General features: G+C 44.4%; 1 protein-coding gene across 1 annotated transcript in view; it reads right to left on the bottom strand.

Annotated features, from left to right (window-relative positions):
* Nucleotides 1–26246, bottom strand: part of SHANK1 (SH3 and multiple ankyrin repeat domains 1) — a 619704-nt gene that overhangs the window by 179015 nt on the left and 414443 nt on the right. Inside the window, exon 14 of the mRNA XM_073655995.1 lies at nt 3167–3242. Within this exon, the coding sequence (XP_073512096.1) occupies nt 3167–3242 (76 nt within the window). The remainder of the gene's footprint in view (nt 1–3166; nt 3243–26246) is intronic.

The raw sequence follows: 26246 nt of genomic DNA, 5'->3' as shown, positions 1-26246 counted from the left end.
TATGTGTTCTCCTGTTTTGTTTTTAAATGTTCGTCATTGTGTTCAGGGTTTGGAATTTCCAGATATTTTCCTCTGATTCATCAATTTAATGTGTAACCTTTTAAATAGTTGCAAATTTTTGCACAATTTTTTTTTTGTATTACATAAGGATTTGCTCTAATTCACCTCCTGAAAATATTGCAACATTTCAGTGAGACTTCTTGGACCTAAAAAGTCGGAAAAAAGAACAAATAAAGAAGATTTTTTGCGCAAAGTTTACGAACCGTGTGTGCCATTTTTGAAGAATTAGGCACAGAAAGGTCAACAATTACTGTAAGAAAAAAAGGAAAAATTACTTAAAAAAACCCCACAAATTTAGAATTGAGCCCATAGTTGTCAACTGTTCTGGATTTCCAAGGACATTTTGGCGGAAAAGGGGTGGGAACCCCATCCAAAAATGAGTGCTCCGGAGAGGGTGGTGCATTCCCGGCATGGTATCACAACCAAACCATAATTTGCCAATTCCGCACCTTTAGAAGGTTAGTCACTAACTGATGCTGGAAAGCAACATCCAGTCGTTGCAATCCGATTAATGCTGCCTCTTAAGGATTTTCTGAGATTTACTCCCCCTTTTTTGATTTTTTTGAATAAGCATGTAGATATATGAGTTTATCCGGTCACGGAGGATGGCATATATGCATGTGATGCTGCGCGCAGGGCTGGAGTTCCGACACCTCCATTTCTACCCACATTCTATAATTTAACCTCTGGCTCCATCAGATTTTCCGCAGCCTCCTCCGGAGGGGCTCAGTATAAGTGACTCTATTAATGCATCACAGTAGGTGTCTGATTATCCTATGCTTTAGAAAAACTGCGCTTCAGCTCCTTTCCGAGAGCCTTGGAAATAAGAAACCGGAGGGGAAAAAAAAACCTCACGCGATCGCAACACGGGATTATATAATAGACTTAAATTATATGTCGGCTTACTGAAAGGATTTCTTACATCTGCGGTTGATGGATTGTTTTTATGTTTATTTTGATGCTTATATCTATTTTCCAGAACTGATGATCTGCGTAGTTCAACATTACCAGATTGGTGGGGGTCTGACTCCCGACACCCCCACTGATTGACTTATTAAAGGGGTAGCAGTTCTGTTCAAGGTGCAGTACCATACATAGCCACTATGAACTGCATGGTGCTGTTCCATAGCCCCGACAATCAGGCGATCACTTGATCTGACCGTTCTGATATTGATGACCCATCCTAAAAATAGATTGTCATTATATTAATTCTAGAAAACCCATTTAACATAAAAACATCCAAACTATACACATGAGAATGTGATAGGAGACATATCACAAGTAAAGCGCCATGGAATAAATGACGCTATAATAATAAATAATAATAATATGGCTATAGTGAGAGCGATGGACTTGCTTACTACAAAACCTGCATCTGCCACTAGGGGGAATTATATATATTTACATAAAGTTAGCTCAAAGCAAAGCTATCATCAGAAAATAGCCTATTTCTGAAATCATATTTTTGTGCTAAAGTATTTTTTCAATAATTTTGGCAATGTTTTTCATTTATTTTTTTATCCATACCATAATCTGTATTAAAATAAAAAATAAAAAAATTGCAATTCTTCCCCCGGCCACTGGGGCTTATTTAGAATAGTAGTCTAGTTTGGACAATCCCATTTAGTTGGAAGGGTCCCGCATCAAAAAATAGTTCCCATGAAGTAAAAATTCCCAAAGAATATTTTTGGCATTTTTTTTAAACACTAATTTCCTTTTGTTTCAGGAAACAACACATGTACATAGCCACAATGGTCAGACCTCGACCCTACTTTTTATATCGAAGCACCTAATGAGCATGTGCAAAAGTCATTGTGTAGAAAGGAGGAGCTAGACCTCGCCTATTGTGATTGGTTGATCCTGTGTTATCAGCTGTTTATAGAGGAGTAACCTGCCATTGTAAGCCTGCCTCTGCTGATAAGGAGTCTGCTGAAAACTCTTCCTAAAAGGATAGGAAATATGTGTCTAAAAAATCCCACTGTCTATGGGATGGCTGAAGAAGGCTGAGCTGTGCCATTTCTAGCATTCTTATAGACAATGAACAGAGCTGAGGCCGATTATGAAAGATCGTGAGGGATTCTAAAAGTCGGACCCCTAGAGATCAGCAGGTTATCCCCTATTCTGTAAATGTGTTCAAACTTGCTATTTTGGGAATAGTCCTTTAAGGTAATTTAAAACCCAAATTTGCCCAAATTATAGTGTGTAAAAATATTATTTTAAATTCTACGAAATAATAAACCATATCACAAAAGTAGAATTGATATTCTCTGTAATATAGAAATCCAACAATGCTAAAAAAAAGTCCTAAACTATATTAATATTTAATATTCATTAATTAATGCCTCGACTAAATTACTACACTACCATAAAGTGAGACTCTATATAATAAACATATACTCACCCTGCTGGACATTATAGAGTACAGCACCGGTAGTATTGCTGGATATTACATACAGAGCATTTACTGATGCAGAAAACCGAGCCAATTTTTCATTTTCCTTTCTGGAAAAATTCTATTTTTTTTTTTGGAAACCACCTTCCCTCTCCTCCGTTATGCTTTGGAGTTTTGAAAAAAGCTCCGATCATAATAAAAGTAAAAACAGAATTTTACTCAGGTCTAAAGCCAAGTTATTTGTACACCAACTCAATTGCAACAATGCCATAAAGTGAAATTTTGTATGCTCACATACTCCCTCTGGTGGACATACAGGGAATTGCATGCAGATCTGAGATTACTTATACAGTCAGAAAGTTAAAAATATGATACACAGTGTGCATCTTATATCATGTTTCGAAATTATTTTAAGAGCCATTGATTATCTAATATCTAATATCATATATACGTATATTTTTAGAGTCGTTTTACAGGTCTCCTTAGTAGAGCGAGATGCAAATACCGCGCTCCTCGGTTACTAATGATTCTGCACTTTGCCGTCTTGTGTTTCGTATTTCTTGCTTTCTCAGTTTTCCCAGTCACCTCTGCGGAGAAACTGGCAAGCGTCCACGCTGTAATCACACCTGCGAACGTCCTTGAAGACGCGGCTCGCCTGCACGAAGTCCGCAGACAGATGGGACGCAGCGTAAAGAAGAGACGGGGAATTCTTACCTGGGAGCATCAAAGCTGTCGTACGATCCAACCGTGTAGTGTCTGAACAGCCGCTTGGCTTTATCACTCCGGCTCTCTGGCACAAAGAAATGAGTTTTTGGGTTATTTTACAGAATTTTTGGTCAATATGATATTTATGTAAAAAAAAAGGAGCTAAAACAACAGCACAATAAAACAAAGACCAAAATTCAACATACTGATTATGTATCAATCCACATAAATAAATAAATAACTTTTATAGTTTTCACTTTTACCATGCAGATACTTTCTATTCTCTGCAGCTTTGCTGTATAGATTGGGACAGAATAAAGAGACGACACAAACATGGAATTACTCCATACTATTATTATTATTATTATTATTATTATTAATAATAATAATAATAATATTAATAATCTTTTCCAATTATCACTTTGACCATGCTGATGCTTTCTATTCTCTGCAGCTTTGCTGTACAGATTGAGACACAATAAAGAGACGACACAAACATGCAATCACTCCATATTATTATTATTAATAATAACAATAATAAGAAGAAGAGGAAACTTTTCCAGTTTTCACTTTGACCATGCAAACACTTTCTATTTTCTACAGCTTTGCTGTATAGATTGGGACAGATTAAAGATACAACATAAAAATGAAATCACTCTATATTATTATTATTATTATTATTAATAATAATAAACTTTTCTAGTTTTCACTTTGACCATGCAGATACTTTCTATTCTTTGCAGCTTTTCTGTATAGATTGTGACAGAATAAAGAGACAACACAAACATGGAATCACTCCATATTATTTTTATTATTATTATTATTATTAATAATAATAATAATATTAATAATATTTTCCAATTATCACTTTGATCATGCAGATACTTTCTATTCTCTACAGCTTTTCTGTATAGATTGGGACAGAATAAAGAGACAACACAAACATGGAATCACTCCATATTATTATTATTATTATTATTATTATTATTATTATTAATAATAATAATAACAAGAAGAAGAATAAACTTTTCCAGCTTTCACTTTGACCATGCAGATACTTTCTATTCTCTACAGCTTTGCTGTATAGATTGGGAGAGAATAAAGATACAACATAAAAATGGAATCACTCCATATTATTATTATTATTATTATTATTAATAATAACAATAATAAGAATAAACTTTTCCAGTTTTCACTTCGACCATGCAGATACTTTCTATTCTCTACAGCTTTGCTGTATAGATTGGGACGGAATAAAAAGACGACACAAACATGGAATTACTCCATATTATTATTATTATTATTATTATTATGCATAATAATAATAATAATAAACTTTTCCAGTTATCACTTTGACAATGCAGATAATTTCTATTCTCTGCAGTTTTGCTGTATAGATTGGGACAGAATAAAGAGATCACACAAACATGGAATCACTCCATATTATTATTATTATTATTATTAATAATAATAATAATAATAATAATAAACATTTCCAGCTTTCATTTTGACCATGCAGATACTTTCTACACTTTGCAGGTTTTCTGTATAGATTGAGACAGAATAAAGAGATGATACAAACATGGAATCACTCCATATTATTAATAATAATAAACTTTTCCAGTTTTCACTTTGATCTTGCAGATACTTTCTATGTTTTGCAGCTTTTCTGTATAGATTGTGACAGAATAAAGAGGCGACACAAAAATGGAATCACTCCATATTAGTAAAAATAATAATAATAATTCCAAACCTGGCACACCAAAAACATTTTACTAGAAAGGAAATAAATATAATATTTAAAGGGGATCTGTCACCAAATTTCACAATATAAACTGCATACATCTTGAAGAGATCTTAGTCCTGATGAAGCTTGTGTACTTACTTAAAAAAAATCCATGTTAAAAAGATGCTATTATTACTTTTTAAAGTCTTCCCACTTGAAATCCTTTAAAGGGTACAGCGGTAATTTCATGCCAACAGCAAGAATCACTGCTGCAGTCAATCACTGAGCTCAGCAGCTCATACAGTCTACCTTGGCACAGATGCTGAGCTCAGTGATTGCTGGCTTTTCTCTTCCTGGACACTGCAATAGAGAGTTCCAGCCTGAATAAAGCTGTGCCGCAGTGCCCTGCACCGTGGGTGGTCAAGATGCTGTTCTGCAGGGAAAACTATGTAGTGGCTGCAACACTGACTTAACCATGCAGCCCCTTTAATCTCAGGATTGGTGATGGAGTAGGAGGCCGGACCTCCGCCAATCATAAAGTGAATGCAAGTCTTAAAATTAGTATAGAGACGTCTCCCATTAACTTGCTGTCCATCTCCATCCTAAATACAAACTTGAGCAACTTTCTCAAAAACCATAATTAAAAAGTTGCCACCAGTTTGCATCTGCAGAGCTTTTCACCTTGCTAGCTGGTCTACAAAACTAACACAAATCCTTCCTGTTGGCTCTTTCTGTTTCCCCTTCCCATATCTCAGTGTCAGAGATAGTAGCAGAAAGGAAGGAGGTTATACACAGCTTTCCATAATGTGGAGAGGGAGGAAAGCATCTACAGTGTCAGGGAGGGCAGAGAAACCAGACTATAGATAAGGAGTAAAGCACTACAGGAATGAAGTTGTGCTGATACATGAGAGCTAGTGAAGACACACACAGAGCTCACATCCAGCCTATATTACTGAAAGAGGCACACAGCGCTGACATCCAGTCTATATTACTGAATGAGACACACAGAGCTCATATCTAGCCTATATTACTTGGAGAGACACAAATAGCTCACATATAGCCTATATTGCTGGGAGAATTACAGAGCTCACATCCAGGCTATATTACTGGGTGAAACGCAGAGCTCATATCCAGCCTATATTACAGGGAGAGACACACAGAACTCACATCCAGCCTACACAACTGGGAGAGACACACAGACCTCACATCCAGACTATATTACTGGGAGAGACACACAGAGCTCACATCCAGCCTATATTACTGGGAGAGACACACAAAGCTCACATCCAGTCTATATTACTGGAAGAGACACACAGACCTCACATTCAGCCTATGTTACAGGAGAGACACACAGAGCTCACATCCAGCCTATATTACTGGGAGAGACACACAAAGGTCACATCCAGCTTATATTACTGAGAGAGAAACACATGTCATATCCAGCCTATATTACAGGAAGGGACACACAGATCTCACATCCAGCCTATATTACTGGGAGAGACAGACAAAGGTCACATCCAGCCTATATTACTGTGAGAGAAACACAGGTCACATCCAGCCTATATTACTGGGAGAGACACACAGATCTCACATCCAGCCTATATTACTGGGAGAGATACACAGACCTCACATCCAGCCTATATTACAGGAGAGACACACAGAGCTCACATCCAGCCTATATTACAGGAGAGACACACAAAGGTCAGATCCAGCCTATATTACTGGGAGACACACAGATCTCACATCCAGCCTATATTACTCAGAGAGACCGACAGCTCACATCCAGCCTATATTACTGGGAGAGACACACAGACCTCACATTCAGCCTATGTTACAGGAGAGACACACAGAGCTCACATCCAGCCTATATTACTGGGAGAGACACACAAAGGTCACATCCAGCCTATATTACTGGGAGAGAAACACAGGTCATATTCAGCCTATATTACAGGAAGGGACACACAGATCTCACATCCAGCCTACATAACTGGGAGAGACACACAGACCTCACATTCAGCCTATGTTATAGGAGAGACACACAGAGCTCAGATCCAGCCTATATTACTGGGAGAGACACACAAAGGTCACATCCAGCCTATATTACTGGTAGAGAAACACAAAGGTCACATCCAGCCTATATTACTGGGAGACACACAGATCTCACATCCAGCCTATATTACTGGGAGAGACACACAGACCTCACATCCAGCCTATATTACTGGGAGAGACACACAGACCTCACATTCAGCCTATGTTACAGGAGAGACACACAGAGCTCACATCCAGCCTATATTACTGGGTGAGACACACAAAGGTCACATCCAGTCTATATTACTGGGAGAGAAACACAGGTCATATCCAGCCTATATTACTGGGAGACACACAGATCTCACATCCAGCCTATATTACTGGGAGAGACACACAGACCTCACATCCAGCCTATATTACTGGGAGAGACACACAGACCTCACATCCAGCCTATGTTACAGGAGAGACACACAGAGCTCACATCCAGCATATATTACTGGGAGAGACACACAAAGGTCACATCCAGCCTATATTACTGGGAGACACACAGATCTCACATCCAGCCTATATTACTGGGAGAGACACACAGACCTCACATCCAGCCTATATTACTGGGAGAGACACACAGACCTCACATTCAGCCTATGTTACAGGAGAGACACACAGAGCTCACATCCAGCCTATATTACTGGGAGAGACACACACAAGTCACATCCAGCCTATATTACTGGGAGACAAACACAGGTCATATCCAGCCTATATTACAGGAAGGGACACACAGATCTCACATCCAGCCTATATTACTGGGAGAGACATACAAAGGTCACATCCAGCCTATATTACTGGGAGAGAAACACAGGTCACATCCAGCCTATATTACTGGGAGAGACACACAGATCTCACATCCAGCCTATATTACTGGGAGAGATACACAGACCTCACATCCAGCCTATATTACAAGAGAGACACACAGACCTCACATCCAGCCTATATTACAGGAGAGACACACAGAGCTCACATCCAGCCTATATTACTGGGAGACACACAGATCTCACATCCAGCCTATATTACTGGGAGAGACACACAGACCTCACATCCAGCCTATATTACTGGGAGAGACACACAGACCTCACATTCAGCCTATGTTACAGGAGAGACACACAGAGCTCACATCCAGCCTATATTACTGGGAGAGACACACACAAGTCACATCCAGCCTATATTACTGGGAGACAAACACAAGTCATATCCAGCCTATATTACAGGAAGGGACACACAGATCTCACATCCAGCCTATATTACTGGGAGAGACATACAAAGGTCACATCCAGCCTATATTACTGGGAGAGAAACACAGGTCACATCCAGCCTATATTACTGGGAGAGACACACAGATCTCACATCCAGCCTATATTACTGGGAGAGATACACAGACCTCACATCCAGCCTATATTACAGGAGAGACACACAGACCTCACATCCAGCCTATATTACAGGAGAGACACACAGAGCTCACATCCAGCCTATATTACTGGGAGACACACAGATCTCACATCCAGCCTATATTACTGGGAGAGACACACAGACCTCACATCCAGCCTATATTACTGGGAGAGACACACAGACCTCACATTCAGCCTATGTTACATGAGAGACACACAGAGCTCACATCCAGCCTATATTACTGGGAGAGACACACAAAGGTCACATCCAGCCTATATTACTGGGAGAGAAACACAGGTCATATCCAGCCTATATTACAGGAAGGGACACACAGATCTCACATCCAGCCTATATTACTGGGAGAGACACACAGACCTCACATTCAGCCTATGTTACAGGAGAGACACACAGAGCTCACATCCAGCCTATATTACTGGGAGAGACACACAAAGGTCACATCCAGCCTATATTACTGGGAGAGAAACACAGGTCATATCCAGCCTATATTACAGGAAGGGACACACAGATCTCACATCCAGCCTATATTACTGGGAGAGACATACAAAGGTCACATCCAGCCTATATTACTGGGAGAGAAACACAGGTCACATCCAGCCTATATTACTGGGAGAGACAAACAGATCTCACATCCAGCCTATATTACTGGGAGAGATACACAAACCTCACATCCAGGCTATATTACAGGAGAGACACACAGAGCTCACATCCAGCCTATATTACTGGGAGAGACACACAAAGGTCACATCCAGTCTATATTACTGGGAGACACACAGATCTCACATCCAGCCTATATTACTGGGAGAGACACACAGACCTCACATCCAGTCTATATTACTGGGAGAGACACACAGACCTCACATTCAGCCTATGTTACAGGAGAGACACACAGAGCTCACATCCAGCCTGTATTACTGGGAGAGACACACAAAGGTCACATCCAGCCTATATTACTGGGAGAGAAACACAGGTCATATCCAGCCTATATTACAGGAAGGGACACACAGATCTCACATCCAGCCTATATTACTGGGAGAGACACACAGACCTCACATTCAGCCTATGTTACAGGAGAGACACACAGAGCTCACATCCAGCCTATATTACTGGGAGAGACACACAAAGGTCACATCCAGCCTATATTACTGGGAGAGAAACACAAATGTCACATCCAGCCTATATTACTGGGAGACACACAGATCTCACATCCAGCCTATATTACTGGGAGAGACACACAGACCTCGCATTCAGCCTATGTTACAGGAGAGACACACAGAGCTCACATCCAGCCTATATTACTGGGAGAGACACACAAAGGTCACATCCAGCCTATATTACTGGGAGAGAAACACAGGTCATATCCAGCCTATATTACAGGAAGTTACACAAAGATCTCACATCCAGCCTATATTACTGGGAGAGACATACAAAGGTCACATCCAGCCTATATTACTGGGAGAGAAACACAGGTCACATCCAGCCTATATTACTGGGAGAGACACACAGATCTCACATCCAGCCTATATTACTGGGAGAGATACACAGACCTCACATAAAGCCTATATTACAGGAGAGACACATAGAGCTCACATCCAGCCTATATTACTGGGAGAGACACACAAAGGTCACATCCAGCCTATATTACTGGGAGACACACAGATCTCACATCCAGTCTATATTACTTTTTATCTTAATTTTTACCCCACTCGGGAACTCCTTTGATCATTTGACCTATGTACTTCAGTACCATATTACAGTATTTAGAAGAAATTATGATTTTCTATGAAGCCTAGGGAGTGAATGAGTTTTATGGGAGTACAAAGATGTCAGGAATGAAGCTGTGCTTATACATGAGAACTAGTGAAGTCAGCAGCATCCTGGACATGCACTGAGCTCACATTCAGCCTGTATTACAGGGAGAGACACACAGACCTCACATCCAGCCTATATTACTGGGAGAGACACACAGACCTCACATCCAGCCTATATTACTGGGAGACACACAGAGCTCACATCCAGCCTATATTACTGGGAGAGACACACAGAGCTCACATCCAGCCTATATTACTGGGAGAGACACAGAGCTCACATCCAGCCTATATTACTGGAAGAGACTCTCACGCTAGAAAAAATGTGAAACTTGGATTAAGCTGCAATCTGCATATCCGGGGGTCTGAAACTGAATGAAGAAATCAATATTGCAGCTTGAAGCTTAATGCATTTTTTCTAACTTTAGGTAACCAGTAAAAATATTTTTTTCATGTCACACTTATTTATATTCTTTAAAGGGCTTTTCCACTTTCATCAAAGTGGACACCAAACATTTGCAGGTATGTAAACTGAAAACCAGATGGTATCCCCAGCTCCAGCACCAGTTCTCTGTCGCTGCTCTGGTCAATGTGATTTGGCTGCAGAGGTGAAGCCACGTCAACAGCGCTCATCACCGCTGCAGCCAATCACTCAGCTGCAAAGTGTTTATGGTCTACTTTGCTGAAAATGGAAAACCCCTTTAAGTGTTATGAATTGGATGTCATATGGCAGCACAAAGTTGGTGTAATGAGAAGTTCACCGTGTTCTCCGCAGACTGTGTCCTATGTACGTTCAGCGTTCTGTTCCGCAAGGCTACATAATAGATTTTATTTGCTTCCCATAGGATAATTGCTCACATTACTCTGCGAGTCTCTTCTAAGTCACCTCCATTATTCTAGCCTGCACCACACAAAGAACGCTTCATAGTCACCCTCAACGTCTCGTTGGGTTAATTCATCACAGAGCCACGTTCATGCGTAAGAAGCAAAATGACAAATCTACTGATTAGTTAGCTGGCACGGTGCCCAGTCATCTCTTATCGTGCCACAAGTATTCTCTCCATAGACCTACCCTGCATTGTACTGCAAATCCCATTGTCATCATGAGCACTACAGGTCATGACATCAATTGTAAACACCAGAGGAGAGAATGATTCATCTGGATGTGCAGTTCCTACTGATGGCCACCAGGTGGCAGCAGAGCTCTATGATTTTAGATAAGGGGAATGTGAGGTGACTCTCCAGAATTGTCTGCACTTGTGTCATCCCAGCCTCACGTTACTGGAGTGATGGAGGCGGGAGCTGTAGCTATTATAAATCCCCATCCCTTGATCTTCCTTTTCCCCGTAGTGCCTGCTTTATTAGATTATTCCAGCTCCATTAAGTAATTGTTATTTAAGCAAAAGAGAAAGATAAATCACATCAATATTTGGTGACTGTCCTTTCTCTTCTAGGTACATAGCTTTTGAAAGAACTCAGCAGGATGTTGTTCCAAACACATTGAAGAACTAACCACAGAACTTCTGTGGATGTCTCTTGTCCTTCTCTTCATATGATCTCAGACAGACCGGATGATGTGAGATCAGGACTCAGTATGGCCGGATCATCACTTCAAGGATTCCTTGTTCTTCTTTACACAGAAGATCGTTCTTGAATATTAATAACATTGACTGCATGTTTGGGGTCGTTGTCCAGCTGTAGAATAAATTTGGAGCCAATCAGATGCCTCCCTGATGGTATTACATGATGGATAAGTATCTGCCGGTATTTCTCACCATTAATCCTGGCCAAATCCCCACAAACATGCAGGAGCCTCCACCATGCTTCACTGCTCCTGCAGATCCTCAATATTGTAATATTGTACCGCTCTTCAGCCCTTGTGCTACAGCCAAATATCTCACATTTTGTCTCATCAGTCCAAAGAAACTGCTGCAATCTTCTGCACCCCATTTCCTATGTTTTCACGAACAGTTGAGTCACTTGTAGTGATGAGAGAGCATGCTCGCTACTGCTCGGTGCTCGCCCGAGCATCTCACTGCTCGAGATGCTCGGCGCTTGCCGAGTATTTCCGGGGTTGCTCGGCGGGAGCTCGGGTCTCCTCCCTGCATGTTTGGCGCTCTTTAGAGAGCCAATCAACATGTAGGGATCGCCTGCCACTCACTGTAATGCCGCAGCCATGTTGGTTGTGGCATTACAGTGATTGGCTGGCCACACAGCGTCATCAGGTCTATATCAGACCTGGCGCCACCATGCTCGTCAGAGTCACTCCTGAATCAGACAGTGTAGGGAGAGCTGCTGCTGAGCTAGGGAGAGATTTGCTTGTGTATTAGGTAGTGAAGGGAGAAAAACCGTACATTACACATATCCATCTTAACAAACAGTCCTTCTGAGGACTAATCCATCTGCAGAGGTATCAGGCAGGCAATTTATATAGGCAGGCAGGGTACATATGCAGGCAGGCAGGGTATATAGCAGACAGGGCCGGCGTCAGCACCCGGCGCGGCCGGGCAAGTCGGTCGCGCACCCTGCCGGGCTATGGGTGGAGGAGAGTGGTGTCAGTACCCTCCCTTCTCCCCCGCTTGCTCAGGGCCCCGGCAGCCGGATACTTACCTCTCCCCGTGCCTCCGCAGATCCGCTGTCTTCCAACTCTGCGCTCCATGTGACGTCTCAGGTCAGAGGGTGCGGTGACGTCTTTACACCGCGCCCTCCCCTGAGCCATCACAGGCAGTGCAGAGCGGGAAGATACCAGCAACGCTGGAGTCCGGACCCGAGCAGCTGCAGCAGGTGAGGAGGAGTGAGGTGAGTATTTGATTTTTTTTTTTAATGTATGGAGGCATGGGGCATAATATGGGGGGGTGACATCCTGCATGGGCATTATAAAGGGGGGGTATACAGGGAATACACAGAAGGGGGTCCCGTTACGTACTCCGGAGAGATCTGGGACTTTGGTGAACCCCTCCCTGAGTGAGCACAGAACGCCGTGGGAAGTTACTCTAGTACTGGTAACTGGAAGTCTAAGAAAACCGTGAGTAAACCCTGAGGACTGCACCTTACTATCTCTGTGATCATTATCTGCGCCATCATCTGCACTACACCATAACAGCAACATCTACACTGCCCTAGAGCTAAGCTCTGCCTGTGGAGAGCTGAACCAACTCTGCTGCATTCACACCAGCTCCAGAGGACCTGCTCCGCAGCGGCGGCTCCCTTTAGCCGCATACCACAGGTGGCGTCACAAACTGTACATAAGAACTTTAATTCCCTTTTATTAAATCATTCCCCTTTTCATTGACTGCCCTGGATCATGGAGCGGGTCACTGCCATTGTGACATCCCCAGCCCCAACGACCGGCCCGGCTACCGAGTACCCCACGGCCCAGGGGGGCGAGTCAGAAGCATTCCGCAACCTGATGGCGGCGGCCGTCCCTCGGTACTCGCTCCCCAGCCGCCACTATTTCTCCCGGTGTGCTGTCCCCGCATTACATAAGCACGTGTATTAGCTGTGCCCTCAACAACACAGTTACCGGGAAAGTCCACCTAACCACGGACACATGTGTGGCGCCCCTGAGGGTTCGACCGCCAAAGGAATGCTGCACTTCTCCAATGGAGTGTGGTGTTCCTCCTCTGAGGTAAGGCCGGTGTGATGGTAGTGACCTAGCCTTTTGCATCCAACACCACATTTCCACCAGAGGGAGCTAGTATGCACTAGGTGCTGCTCCCCTGGTTACAGGGAGACTTGGGAACACAAAGTGGTAGGAACCAGTTAGTGGGTGTGGGTGGAGGAACAGTTAGTTAGTGACACTTCTAATTTCTTATTTAATAGAATGCCATCTTTGATCTTGGTCCTTTTGGCTAGTGCTTGTCTTGGTCCTTCGGTCCTTCTTGTTCAGAGTTCTTCTCTGGTCTTTGGTGTATCCTGGCACAACCTGGCTAGTCGGCCCTGGTTGCTGTGTGCTGTCAAAATACTGTGTGTGATGTGACTTCCCTCCGAGAGCGCAGATCCTGTGTGGGCCTGCACCGGCATAGGACACAGCCCTCGTACCCCGATCTATGGGACGAGAGGTAGGTTGCAGACAAGGAATGTCTCAACCCGGCCGAGGACCAGGATCAAGAAGGCCCGGGAGCTTTAGAGTGTGGCTCCCTAGCAAATGGGTCCCGGGGAGGATGCAGACGGAGCGGAGTACGCCACCTGTCATTGCCTACCTGATCTATTCAGAGGGATTCCGGCTGCAAGAGGGGTACCGGCCCCCGACACCCGACCTCGTACTCTACGTCCAGGACGGGAAAGCCCGGTTAGGCCCTGAGGATGGAGAGGAATTGCCACCCAAGCCCTACACCTGAGAGGAGCTCAGAGGGAGACCCGGCCTATCCACACACGCACAGATGGGAAAGGGTGAAGTCTGTAGTGCAGGAACACTCTGGGGTAGGGTCGCTACCGAACACTGGACTTCCTCGGAGGTAGTCGGACCCCCGTCCCTGGTGGCCGCAGGACTCCGCGAGGAGCAGGGAGTCGCCTTCCCGCTAATATCTCTGAGTGAGTAAAGCCTTGGAAGTTCACCCCTATGGCCTCCGGACTGTTCATTACGCGCCATACCACGCGACACGGTGCCCGTGCTCCCCGCGCTAACACTACCCCCCTTCATCCTGTCTTGCCTGCCCTGAGGCCTTGCTCCGCCTGTGGGGAGCAGTGAGAACTTTAGCCGCCACGACACCAGGCCTCAGCGGACTGTAGCGGCACTGGTGGCCCTTCACCAGACACCACAGGTGGCGTAGTCGTTAATCAGCCACTCAACCCGGAATAGCCCACACCATCTCTTTCTAATGTGACGGCCCTGAGCATGGGTCGGGCCCGGGCCACGGCTGCACCCCATCTCTTCCACACAGGGCCCGACACCGAGTCCCCCAACACCCAGGGTAAAACACGGGCTTTCTGAGTAGAGGCGTCACACATGGACAAGTGCTTGTGGGCAGGGACGGTACATCTCGCTGACGGCACACTGGGTTAACATAGTGGAAGCCGGGACCCAGTCGGACCTTGGGACGGAACACGTCCTCCCGACGCCAAGGATTGCGGGCCCTAGGTCAATCAGGGTTGCCCCCATGGTCTACAGCTCCTGCACCTCATCCTCCTCAGCCTCCTCCTCCTCTTCAGCCTCCATCTCCAAAATGACCACATCAGTCACAAGCTGGAAGCACTGCAGCACTGCTTCAGCCAAGCGGCAACAGGCTGTGCTGAAGCTAATATGCTTAGGTGACAAACCACACAATGCTGAAGAGTTGTGGACAGCTCTGAAAGAGCAGGCAGATCTGTGGCTCACACCGCTGAACCTACAGCCAGGCATGGTCGTGTGTGACAATGGCCAGAACATGGTGGCGGCTCTGAGGTGAGGCGAGCTCACACAAGTACCATGCCTGGCCCATGTGCTTGACCTCGTGGTTCAGTGGTTTCTCAAATCCTACCCAGAGCATCCTGATCTGCTTGTTAAAGTACGCCGCCTGTGTGTCCATTTTAGAAAGTCACCTACAGCTTCCAACGCCCTTGCCGTGTTTCAGCAGCGTTTGCAGCTTCCGGCACACCGACTGGTGTGTGATGTCCCCACGCATTGGAACTCTACATTGCAGATGTTGGGAAGGATTTGTGAGCAGAAGAGGGCAGTTGTTGAGTACAAGCATCAACAAGGCCGTCAGTATTCAGTTCAGACTCCACACATAAGACCTCACGTGTGGACATGGATGTCAGACATATGTACCATCCTCCAAAACTTTGAGGACTCCACCAAGATGGTGAGCGGCGATGACGCCATAATTAGCGTCACCATCCCGCTTCTCTGTATTCTGAAACGCTCTCTGCTCACAATCAAAGAGGATGCATTGCAGGCGGCGCACAATGAGATGGAGCAAGGAACCATACAGGGTGATTACACACAGCCCAGCCTCATCTCATCCCAACGTGGATTGGGCGACAATAAGGAAGAGAAGAAGGAGGAAGAACAGGAGCTAGTTTACTGCGCTATAGACGGTACTACCTGCACAACTAACATACCGTCTGTTCAGCATGGATGGCCAGAGGAAAGAGAGTAGGAGCAGGAGGAGGAGGAGAGCATGGTCAGTCATCCTCTTGGTGAGGACACGGAAGTCTTGCCTGTTAGTAGTCTGGCACACATAGCTGAGTTTATGTTATGCTGCCTTTCCCATGACCCTCGCGTACTCAAAATTTTGGGTGACAGTCATTACTGGTTGGTGACACTTCTAGACCCACGCTACAAGGAGAACTTTATATCTCTTATTCCTGAGGCGGACAGGTCTACAAAAATGGGGCTGTACCAGAAGGCCCTTGTTGCAGAACTATTAAAAAAATTTCCATCTGAAAACGCTGACAGCAGAGGGCAAACTTCCTTGGACAACCAAGGAGTACAGGCGAGAGAGACACAACTTCAATCCAGCAGAGGCAGGGGAACACTGTCAAAGTTCTGGGAGAGTTTTCTCAGACCCTCCCATCGCACAGGCCATGAGGCGTGGGGTACTCTCACAAGGAGAGCAAAGTTTTGGAAGATGCTGAGGGAGTACCTTGCCGACTGTACCAACGTCCTCCGTGATTTCTCTGTGCCTTATAATTATTGGGTATCCAAGCTGGATACGTGGAATGAACTGGCTCTCTATGCCTTGGAGGTCCTGGCCTGCCCTGCCGCCAGCGTTTTATCAGAGCGGGTTTTTAGTGCCGCTGGTGGAATTATAACTGATAAGCGCATCCGCCTGGCAACTGAAAATGCTGACAGGCTGACTCTTATAAAAATGAACAAGGGCTGGATTGGGCCAGACTTCTCAACACCACCGAATGATAGCAGCGTAACATAAATTCAAATCCAGTATCTTTTCTTGGGAGGTGTATTCCCATGCACCTTTTCACACCCACACATGGGCATACGCTTCCTGATTTTGGCTATTTGCTCTTGTCCTCCTCCTTCTCCTCATCCTCCACCACCATATCACAAGGGTGACCGTGGTCCGTGATGCAACACCAACTTAATTTTTTTAAAGGGTGTTTATGATGCCCGTAAAAAAAAAATTTTATACAGTATGTTCATGTATACCCCCCAGGGGTAAATGTTTGTCAGCCCATACACTTGTGCATGGGCATTACAAGTATAGGAGGAGGGCTCCTTTATAATGGGAACATTTTTTTATGAGGCCCTCCTCTGTATCTCTTCCAAGGGGCATTGAAGTGCCTCCAAATTTTTGGCAGCCCTTGCATTCACTGCATAGGCCAACACTATGGGAGACTCCCTCCTTTCTTATGGGAATTTTTCATTACTGTGACCCTGCTCTATGTGTCTTTAAATTCTTAGTGGGGCTTCTCTTAAAATTGGTCAGCCATTGGGCTCACTGCATACCCTATAACTGTATATCAGACTCTCTCCTTTCTTATGGGAATTTGTCGTTACTGTGGCCCTGCTCTGTGTGTCTTTAAATTCTTAGTGGGGTTTTTCCTAAAATTGGTCAGCCGTTGGACTCACTGCATACCCTATAACTGTATAGCAGACCCTCTCCTTTCTAATGGGAACATGTCGTACTTTTTACTGTGGCCCTACTCTGTGTGTCTTTAAATTCTTAGTGGAGTTTTTCCTAAAATTGGTCAGCCGTTGGATTCACTGCATACCCTATAACTGTATAGGAGACCCTCTCCTTTCTAATGGGAACATGTCGTACTTTTTACTGTGGCCCTGCTCTGTGTGTCTTTAAATTCTTAGTGGGGTTTTTCCTAAAATTGGTCAGCCGTTGGACTCACTGCATACCCTATAACTGTATAGCAGACCCTCTCCTTTCTAATGGGAACATGTCGTACTTGTTACTGTGGCCCTGCTCTGTGTGTCTTTAAATTCTTAGTGGGGTTTTTCCTAAAATTGGTCAGCTGTTGGGCTCACTGCATACCCTATAACTGTATAGCAGACCCTCTCCTTTCTAATGGGAATTTGTTGTTACTGTGGCCCTGCTCTATGTGTCTTTAAATTCTTAGTGAGGTTTTCCCTAAAATTGTTCAGCCGTTGGACACACTGCATACCCTATAACTGTATAGCAGACCCTCTCCTTTCTAATGGGAACATGTCGTACTTGTTACTGTAGCCCTGCTCTGTGTGTCTTTAATTTCTTAGTGGGGTTTTTCCTAAAATTGGTCAGCCATTGGACTCACTGCATACCCTATAACTGTATAGCAGACCCTCTCCTTTCTAATGGGAGCATGTCGTACTTGTTACTGTGGCCCTGCTCTATGTGTCTTTAAATTCTTAGTGGGGTTTTTCCTAAAATTGGTCAGCCTTTGGACTCACTGCATACCCTATAACTGTATAGCAGACCCTCTCCTTTCTAATGGGAATTTGTCGTTACTGTGGCCCTGCTCTACGTGTCTTTAAATTCTTAGTGGGGCTTTTCCTAAAATTGTTCAGCCGTTGGACTCACTGCATACTCTATAACTGTATAGCAGACTCTCTCCTTTCTTATGGGAATTTGTCGTTACTGTGGCCCTGTTCTATGTGTCTTTAAATTCTTAGTGGGGTTTTTCCCAAATTTTGGCAGCCCTTGCAGTCACAGTATGGGAATTACCACTATAGGAGACCCGCTCCTTTATAATGGGAACATTTTTTTTACTGAGACCCTCCTCTATGTCTCTTCAAAGGGGTATTGGGTTGCATCCAAATTTTTGGCAGCCCTTGCAGTAACTGGATATGCAATAACAGTATGGGAGACCCACTTGTTAATAATGGGAACAACAAAGCATAGCCGGCTGATGGCTCTCTAATAGAGATGAGCGGTGTTCGACTAGAACTGTTCGCCAATCTCAAATTCGAGCTGTTTTGGGCGGTGTTCGAGTTGTTCGACAAACCCGAACGATTTGCAAAAAATTCGGCTGTTCGAGGTTATGTTCGATAACTGTTCGTGCACCAAAAGCGTGTCCTGCATGTCTGGCGCTATTTAGAGCACCAATCATGCAGGGATTGTCTGCCACTCACTGTAATGCCACAGCCATGGTGGTTGTGGCATTAGAGTGATTGCCCAAATCGATGGGAACTGTGCTCACAGTGAAACATGAAAAGCCGGCAATTCAGCAGCGGCATACACCGGTACCCGACAATTTAGAACCGAAAGAATAGAGCTTCAAACATAGATTAGATAGATAGAAACATGTCAGTCACATATATAAGAAGTACAGTGACAGTGTTGATTACTGTACTTGTCATTTAGTGTAAAGGATTTATAAAAAAAAATATTAGTGTTTTCATGCACCGTCTCTTTAAAAAAGCCGGCGGCAATTCAGCAGCGGTACCCGACAATTTAGAATGGAAGGAATAGAGCATCACACATAGATTAGATAGATAGAAACATGTCAGTCACATATATATGAAGTACAGTGACAGTGTTGATTACTGTACTTGTCATTTAGTGTTAAAATAAAGGATTTATTTAAAAAAAAATTAGCGTGGGGTTCCCCTTAATTTTAGGCTCTAGCGGAGGTTAAGCAGACGGCTGGGGCAGATGTTTGAAGCCTGGGAAGGGGGTAATACCCATGGAGCTTCCCAGGCTACTAATATCAGCCCCCAGCTGAATGCCTAGCCTTTACTAGCTATTAAAATGGGGGACCCCCCAAAAAATTGACGTGGGGTCCCCCCTATTTTAATAGCTAGCAAAGGCTAGGCAGACAGCTGGGGGCTGATATTAATAGCCCAGGAAGGGTGCCATGAATATTGGCCCCCTCCCAGGCTAGAAACACCAGCCGTCAGCCGCCCCAGAAATGGTACATCCATAGGATGCGCCAATTCTGGCACTTAGCCTCGCTCTTCCCACTGCCCTGTAGCAGTGGCAGTGGGGTAATAGGGCTGGGGTTGATGTCAGCTTATAATGCCAGCTGACATCAAGCCCAGGTAAGTAATGGAGAGGCGTCTATAAGACACCCCCATTACTAACCCCATAGTCAAAGTTAAAAAAAAACACAAACACCCAGAATAAAGTCCTTTAATTGAAATAAAGACACAATTCTTTATTGTTCTAAATTAAACCATACTTACCGTCACGCCCATTCCAGCTGAAGCCAACGATCCCCTGCAATAAAAGAAAAATAATAAAGCAACATCATCCTTACCTTTCCATGGTTCCCAGGACGGCAGTGGGAAGAGCGAGGCTAAGTGCCAGAATTGGCGCATCCTATGGATGCGCCATTTCTGGGGCGGCTGACGGCTGGTGTTTCTAGCCTGGGAGGGGGCCAATATTCATGGCACCCTTCCTGGGCTATTAATATCAGCCCCCAGATGTCTGCCTAGCCTTTGCTAGCTATTAACATAGGGGGGACCCCATGTCATTTTTTTTGAGGGGTCCCCCATTTTAATAGCTAGTAAAGGCTAGGTATTCAGCTGGGGGCTGATATTAGTAGCCTGGGAAGCTCCGTGGGTATTACCCCCTTCCCAGGCTTCAAACCTCTGCCCCAGCCGTCTGCTTAACCTCCGCTAGAGACTAAAATTACGGGGAACCCCACGCCAATTTTTTTTATTTTAATAAATCCTTTATTTTAACACTAAATGACAAGTACAGTAATCAACACTATCACTGTACTTCATATATATGTGACTGACATGTTTCTATCTATCTAATCTATGTGTGATGTTCTATTCTGTCTGTTATAAATTGTCGGGTATCGATGATGAATTGCCGGCCGGCTTTTTTAAAGAGACGGTGCATGAAAACACTAATATTTTTTTTACTAAATCCTTTACACTAAATGACAAGTGCAGTAACCAACACTGTCACTGTACTTCATATATATGTGACTGACATGTTTCTATCTATCTAATCTATGTGTGAAGCTCTATTCTTTCTGTTCTAAATTGTCGGGTACCGCTGCTGAATTGCCGGCCGGCTTTTTTAAAGAGACGGTGCATGAAAACACTAATATTTTTTTTACTAAATCCTTTACACTAAATGACAAGTGCAGTAACCAACACTGTCACTGTGCTTCTTATATGTGTGACTGACATGTTTCTATCTATCTAATCTATGTGTGATGCTCTATTCCTTCTTGTCTAAATTGTCGGGTACCGGTGTATGCCGCTGCTGAATTTGCCGGCCGGCTTTTTTAAAGAGAGTGTCTTCTGAGCAGTTTGTCAGCTTTTGGACACCTTTGCAGGTGTTTTCTATGTGTTTCTATGTGTTTTTGTTTGCCTGCCATTGGTTTTAACGGTGTTCGACGGTGTTCTAAGGTGTTCGACGAACAGTTCGACGAACAGTTCCTCGAACATCCCGGTGTTCGACGAACCGAACCCGAACACTATGGGGGTGGCTCAACACTACTCTCTAACAATAGCGAGAGCCAACTGCTGGCCTTTTAAGAATAGTAAGGGCCATCTGATGGCCCTATAAAATTAGGCTTCATGACTTTCAGAGTCCCTCCATCATAAATAAAACAGGATGTGTCTGATAATGTGTCACACACCACACTGCCAGATAAGGTTGTAAAATGTTAAAATGACATTTCCAGGTTAATGCATTTGCCTTAAAAAATAACGTAAAAAAAACAAAACAATAGGATCTTTTTTTAGTATAAAAAACAGCGTCACCAATTTAACCTCAATGTAATCACATTGTTCAGCTCCTGCACCTCCTCCTCCATCTCCGAAATGACCACATCAGTCAAAAGCTGACAGCACTGCAGCACTGCCTTGGCCAAGCGGCAACAGGCTGTGCTGAAGATAACATGCTTAATGCTTAATTGACAAACCGCCCAGCACTGCAGAGTTGTTGAAAGCTGTAACACAGCAGCCTGATCTGTGGCTCTCACTGCTGAACATACAGCCAGGCATGGTCGTGTGTGACAATGGGCGGAACCTGGTGACGGAGAAATGACAGCCGGGGTAGATACGGTTTCCCTCTATGCCAGTCCTTTCACAGAGCTAAAGAATATGGCTGTGGTGAAATACAACTTCCTCTGAGAAGCTGTTTCAGATTGAAAAATATTGTGCCCACCAGAGGATTTGATTCTGAGGGCTCACCTTTCTCCCCCGCTCAAGAGCCCTCAGAATCAAATCCTCTGGTGGGCACAATGTTTTTCATGATAGCAGCTGCAAAGTTAGCGCTTTAATGAACTCTCCTGAGGTAGAAGCCAAGGCACACCAGAGGATTCTCTGGTGGGACCGTCCAACCCTGCCGAGAAGCAATCCTGGCTAAGAAAAGTGTGGGGGAAGGTTCCTGGACACTCTATGGCTGCTTTTTTAATGCGGATCAGACGTGCTTATGCATGTTATTTCCCAAACCGCATTGGAGATCAGGCCATTGCCCAACTCTGCAGTCATGAAATTAAATGCGCAAAGAAAGATGTGTGTGTGGCAAAGAACCACCGACAAGTGCGAGTTGATGTTGGACGGGCTGCCATTGCTTCTGCAACAAGCTGGATTAGAGGACTTCTTGGGAGAAATGACACCCAGGGTAGATACGGTTTCCCTCTATGCCAGTCCTTTCACCGAGCTAAATACAACTCTCAGCAAAAATAGCTGTGGACTGGCCACATTCACCTGTCCACTTGTTTGTGGTTAGGCGGTCCTTCCCAGTAAGTGCACTGGGGAGGGCATGGGTAATGTTGTGGGACCCGTGCTTGTGGAAGGCGGAGGCGATACCGGGAGAAATAGTGGTGGCAGGGGAACGAGTATGGACACCCGGCCGCCGCCGGCATGAGGTTGTGAAAAGCTTCCGCCTCCACGAGCCTCAAAGGCCATATTTCAAGTGCAAGCAGCTGCCCCGAAATCTGGCAGTTTAGTGTTGAGGCCTGTGGGTGGGTGGCTGGCTGCATACTTGCACTTGCATTCCAAGTAACAGAAAACTAAGCAGATGGTGGCCTCGATCATCATCATGGCCTCACCTCGGCACTATGAACTCTCCTGAAGGAGAAGCCAGGGCCCACCAGAGGAGTCTCCGGTTCTCTGGTGGGCCCGTCCAACCCTGCCGAGAAGCAGCCCTGGCTAAGAAAAGTGTGGGAGAAGGTTCCCGAACACTCTATGGCTGCCTTTTTAATGTGGATCGGACATGCTTATGCATGTTATTTCTTAAACCGCATTGCAGATCAGGCCATTGTCCAGCTCTGTATTCATGAAATTAAATGCGCAAAGAAAGATGTTTGTGTGTCCTAGCACCACTGACAAGTGCGAGTTGATGTTGGACGGGCTGCCATTGCTTCTGCAGCAAGCTGCATTAGAGGACTTCCTGGGAGAAATAACACGCAGGGTACATACGGTTTCGCTCTATGCCAGTTCTTTCACCAAGCTAAATACAACTCTCAGCAAAAAAAGCTGTGGACTGGCTCTGTACCATCCCTGGGCACATTCACCTGTCCACGTGTTTGTGGTTAGTCGGTCCTTCCCAGTAAGTGCACTGGGGAGGGCATGGGTAATGTTGTGGGACCCGTGCTTGTGGAAGGCGGAGACGACACTGGGAGAAACAGTAGCGGCTGGGGACTGAGTATGGACACCCGGCCGCCGCCGGCATGAGGTTGTGAAAAGCTTCCGCCTCCACGAGCCTAAAAGGCCATATTTCAAGTGCAAGCAGCTGTCAAAAATTTGGCAGTATAATATTGCAGCCTGTGGGTGGGTGGCTGGCTGCATACTTGCGCTTGCATTCCAAGGAATGGGGTAGGGACAACTGAACACTGCACTGGGACAAGGACGTGGACGGTGATTGTTGCAAGTCTGTAATGACAGGTGCATGGCGGGAGGCATCTTCGCATGCGCCAAGGATCACTTATGATGGGCACACTTTTAGGCAATGACCTGGGAGTCAGAAATGCTTCCAGAGGTCTTCCCCATGCTGTTCCCATGTCTTTTCAGCACTGTATGAATGTGTCTGATGATGTGTCACACACCACATGGCCAGATAAGGTTGTAAAATGTTAAAATGACATTTCCCAGTGAATGCATTTGTCTTTGTTGAGAGCAATGCAAAAGTGCAAAAACGTATCAAAAACGCTACGTGTGAACATAGCCCAAGGTGTGGAAGAGTATTTTTAGTTTGGGTTATTTATTTTGCCTTATATACAAGTCATTACCCTGGAAAGGATGTTCCTTAACATATTTCCCAGGAAAGTCCATTTTGGTTTCGTTTTTGTATGTTTTATTGTGAGTCCGTAAAAGTGGCGTAATACTCTGACAACGTTGTTGACAGCAGTGACCTGGGAGTCAGAAATGCTTCCAGAGGTCTTCCCCATGCTGTTCCCATATTGTTTGAGCACTGTTCCCATCGATTTGGGCAATTTTTAGGTCCTCTGCAGACCACCAGGGGGAGCCGCCTGAAAAATGCTCGAGTTTCCCATAGACTTACATCAGGCTCGTTGCTCGGGTTGAGCACCCGAGAATTCCAATTTGCTCAACCCGAGCAACGAGTACCCGAGCATTATAGTGCTCACTCATCACTAGTCACTTGGCCTTGTTTCCATCTGGAAGGTTTAGTCTTGACCGCAATTCTTCCATGAAGACCACTTCTGGCCAGACTTCTCCGAATAGTAGATGGATGTAGCTTGGGTCCCACTAGTTGCTGCCGGTTCTGAGCTGATGGCACTGCTGGACATCTTCCAATTTCGAAGGGAAGTATGATGTGTCCTTCATCTGCTGTGCTTAATTTCCTTGGCTGACCACTGCATCTACAATCCTCAATGTTGCCCATTCCTTGGTGCTTCTTCATGAGAGCTTGAACAGCACATCTTGAACCACAGTCGGCTTTCAAGTCTTTGCCGGGGAGACAGCTTGCTGGTGCAGTATAATTACCTTGTGTATTATTGTTGCTGCATGGTGTATGACCTGTGAGATAAAACAATCTTCCACAACTAAAACCTTTGTAGCAGAGTTTCACTGTTCCTCACCCAGCTTTAAGCCTCCTACACAGACATTTCTGTTTCAGTTAATGACTATAATTATACATATAGCAATGATGATCTTTATCACCTGTCTGGTATAATTGGTTACTCATACACCTGACTACAATTATAGAAAATCCCCGACTATGTGCAAGTGTACCTAAAGGAAATGATGCTGTTTTGAAGGCAGAGGTCGGTCACTAAATATTGATTAGATTTAGATTTCTCTTTTCTTCATTCACTTTTCATTTTTTAATTGACACAAATAAACTATTAACACTTCTTTGCTTGAAATTGTTCTTTTCACACCTACCTAAAACTTTTGCACAAGTTATTGTGGGTGAACTCTGGGGGCAGAATTACATTTTCTTGTCAATCAATATTAAATATTAAATGGACACTTAACGGGCATTACTACATTATAGGGGCACTTTAGGTATTATAACCATCATAGGGGATATTGTAAAAAGAGGGCACTATAACTATCTAGGGTGCTAACAAAGGGCACTTATATATTTTTAGGGGCCAATTTTACCATCTAGAGGGCACATTTCATTATGTAATTTTTGAACTTGGAAAAATGGGATGATTCAAGCTTTTATATATTATTTTACATATTTTTATCTTAATTTTTACCCCACTCGGGAACTCATTTGATCATTTGACCTATGTACTGCAGTACCATATTACAGTATTTAGAAGAAATTATGATTTTCTATGAAGCCTAGGGAGTGAATGAGTTTTATGGAAGTACAAAGATGTCAGGAATGAAGCTGTGCTTATACATGAGAACTAGTGAAGTCAGCAGCATCCTGGACATGCACTGAGCTCCATTCAGCCTGTATTACAGGGAGAGACACACAGATCTCACATCCAGCCTATATTTCTGGGAGAAGCACACATACCTCACATCCAGCCTATATTACTGGGAGAGATACACAGAGCTCACATCCAACTTATATTACTGGGAGAGACACACAGACCTCACATCCAGTCTATATTACTGGAAAGATGTCTAGAACTCAGATCCAGCATATATTACTGGGAGAGAGACAAAAATGTCACATCTAGCCTATGTTACTGGGGAGACACACAGACTTCACATCCAGCCTATATTACAGGGAGAGACACACAGACCTCAAATCCAGCCTATATTACTGAGAGAGACACACAGATCTCACATCCAGCC

This window comes from Phyllobates terribilis, unplaced genomic scaffold (genome assembly GCF_046119375.1).
Source record: "Phyllobates terribilis strain yellow unplaced genomic scaffold, ASM4611937v1 Scaffold_12__6_contigs__length_324123572, whole genome shotgun sequence".
NCBI classification, from domain to species: Eukaryota; Metazoa; Chordata; class Amphibia; order Anura; family Dendrobatidae; genus Phyllobates; species Phyllobates terribilis.
Note: the sequence above shows the minus strand (reverse complement) of the source record. Positions and strands in the feature narration are given on the sequence as shown.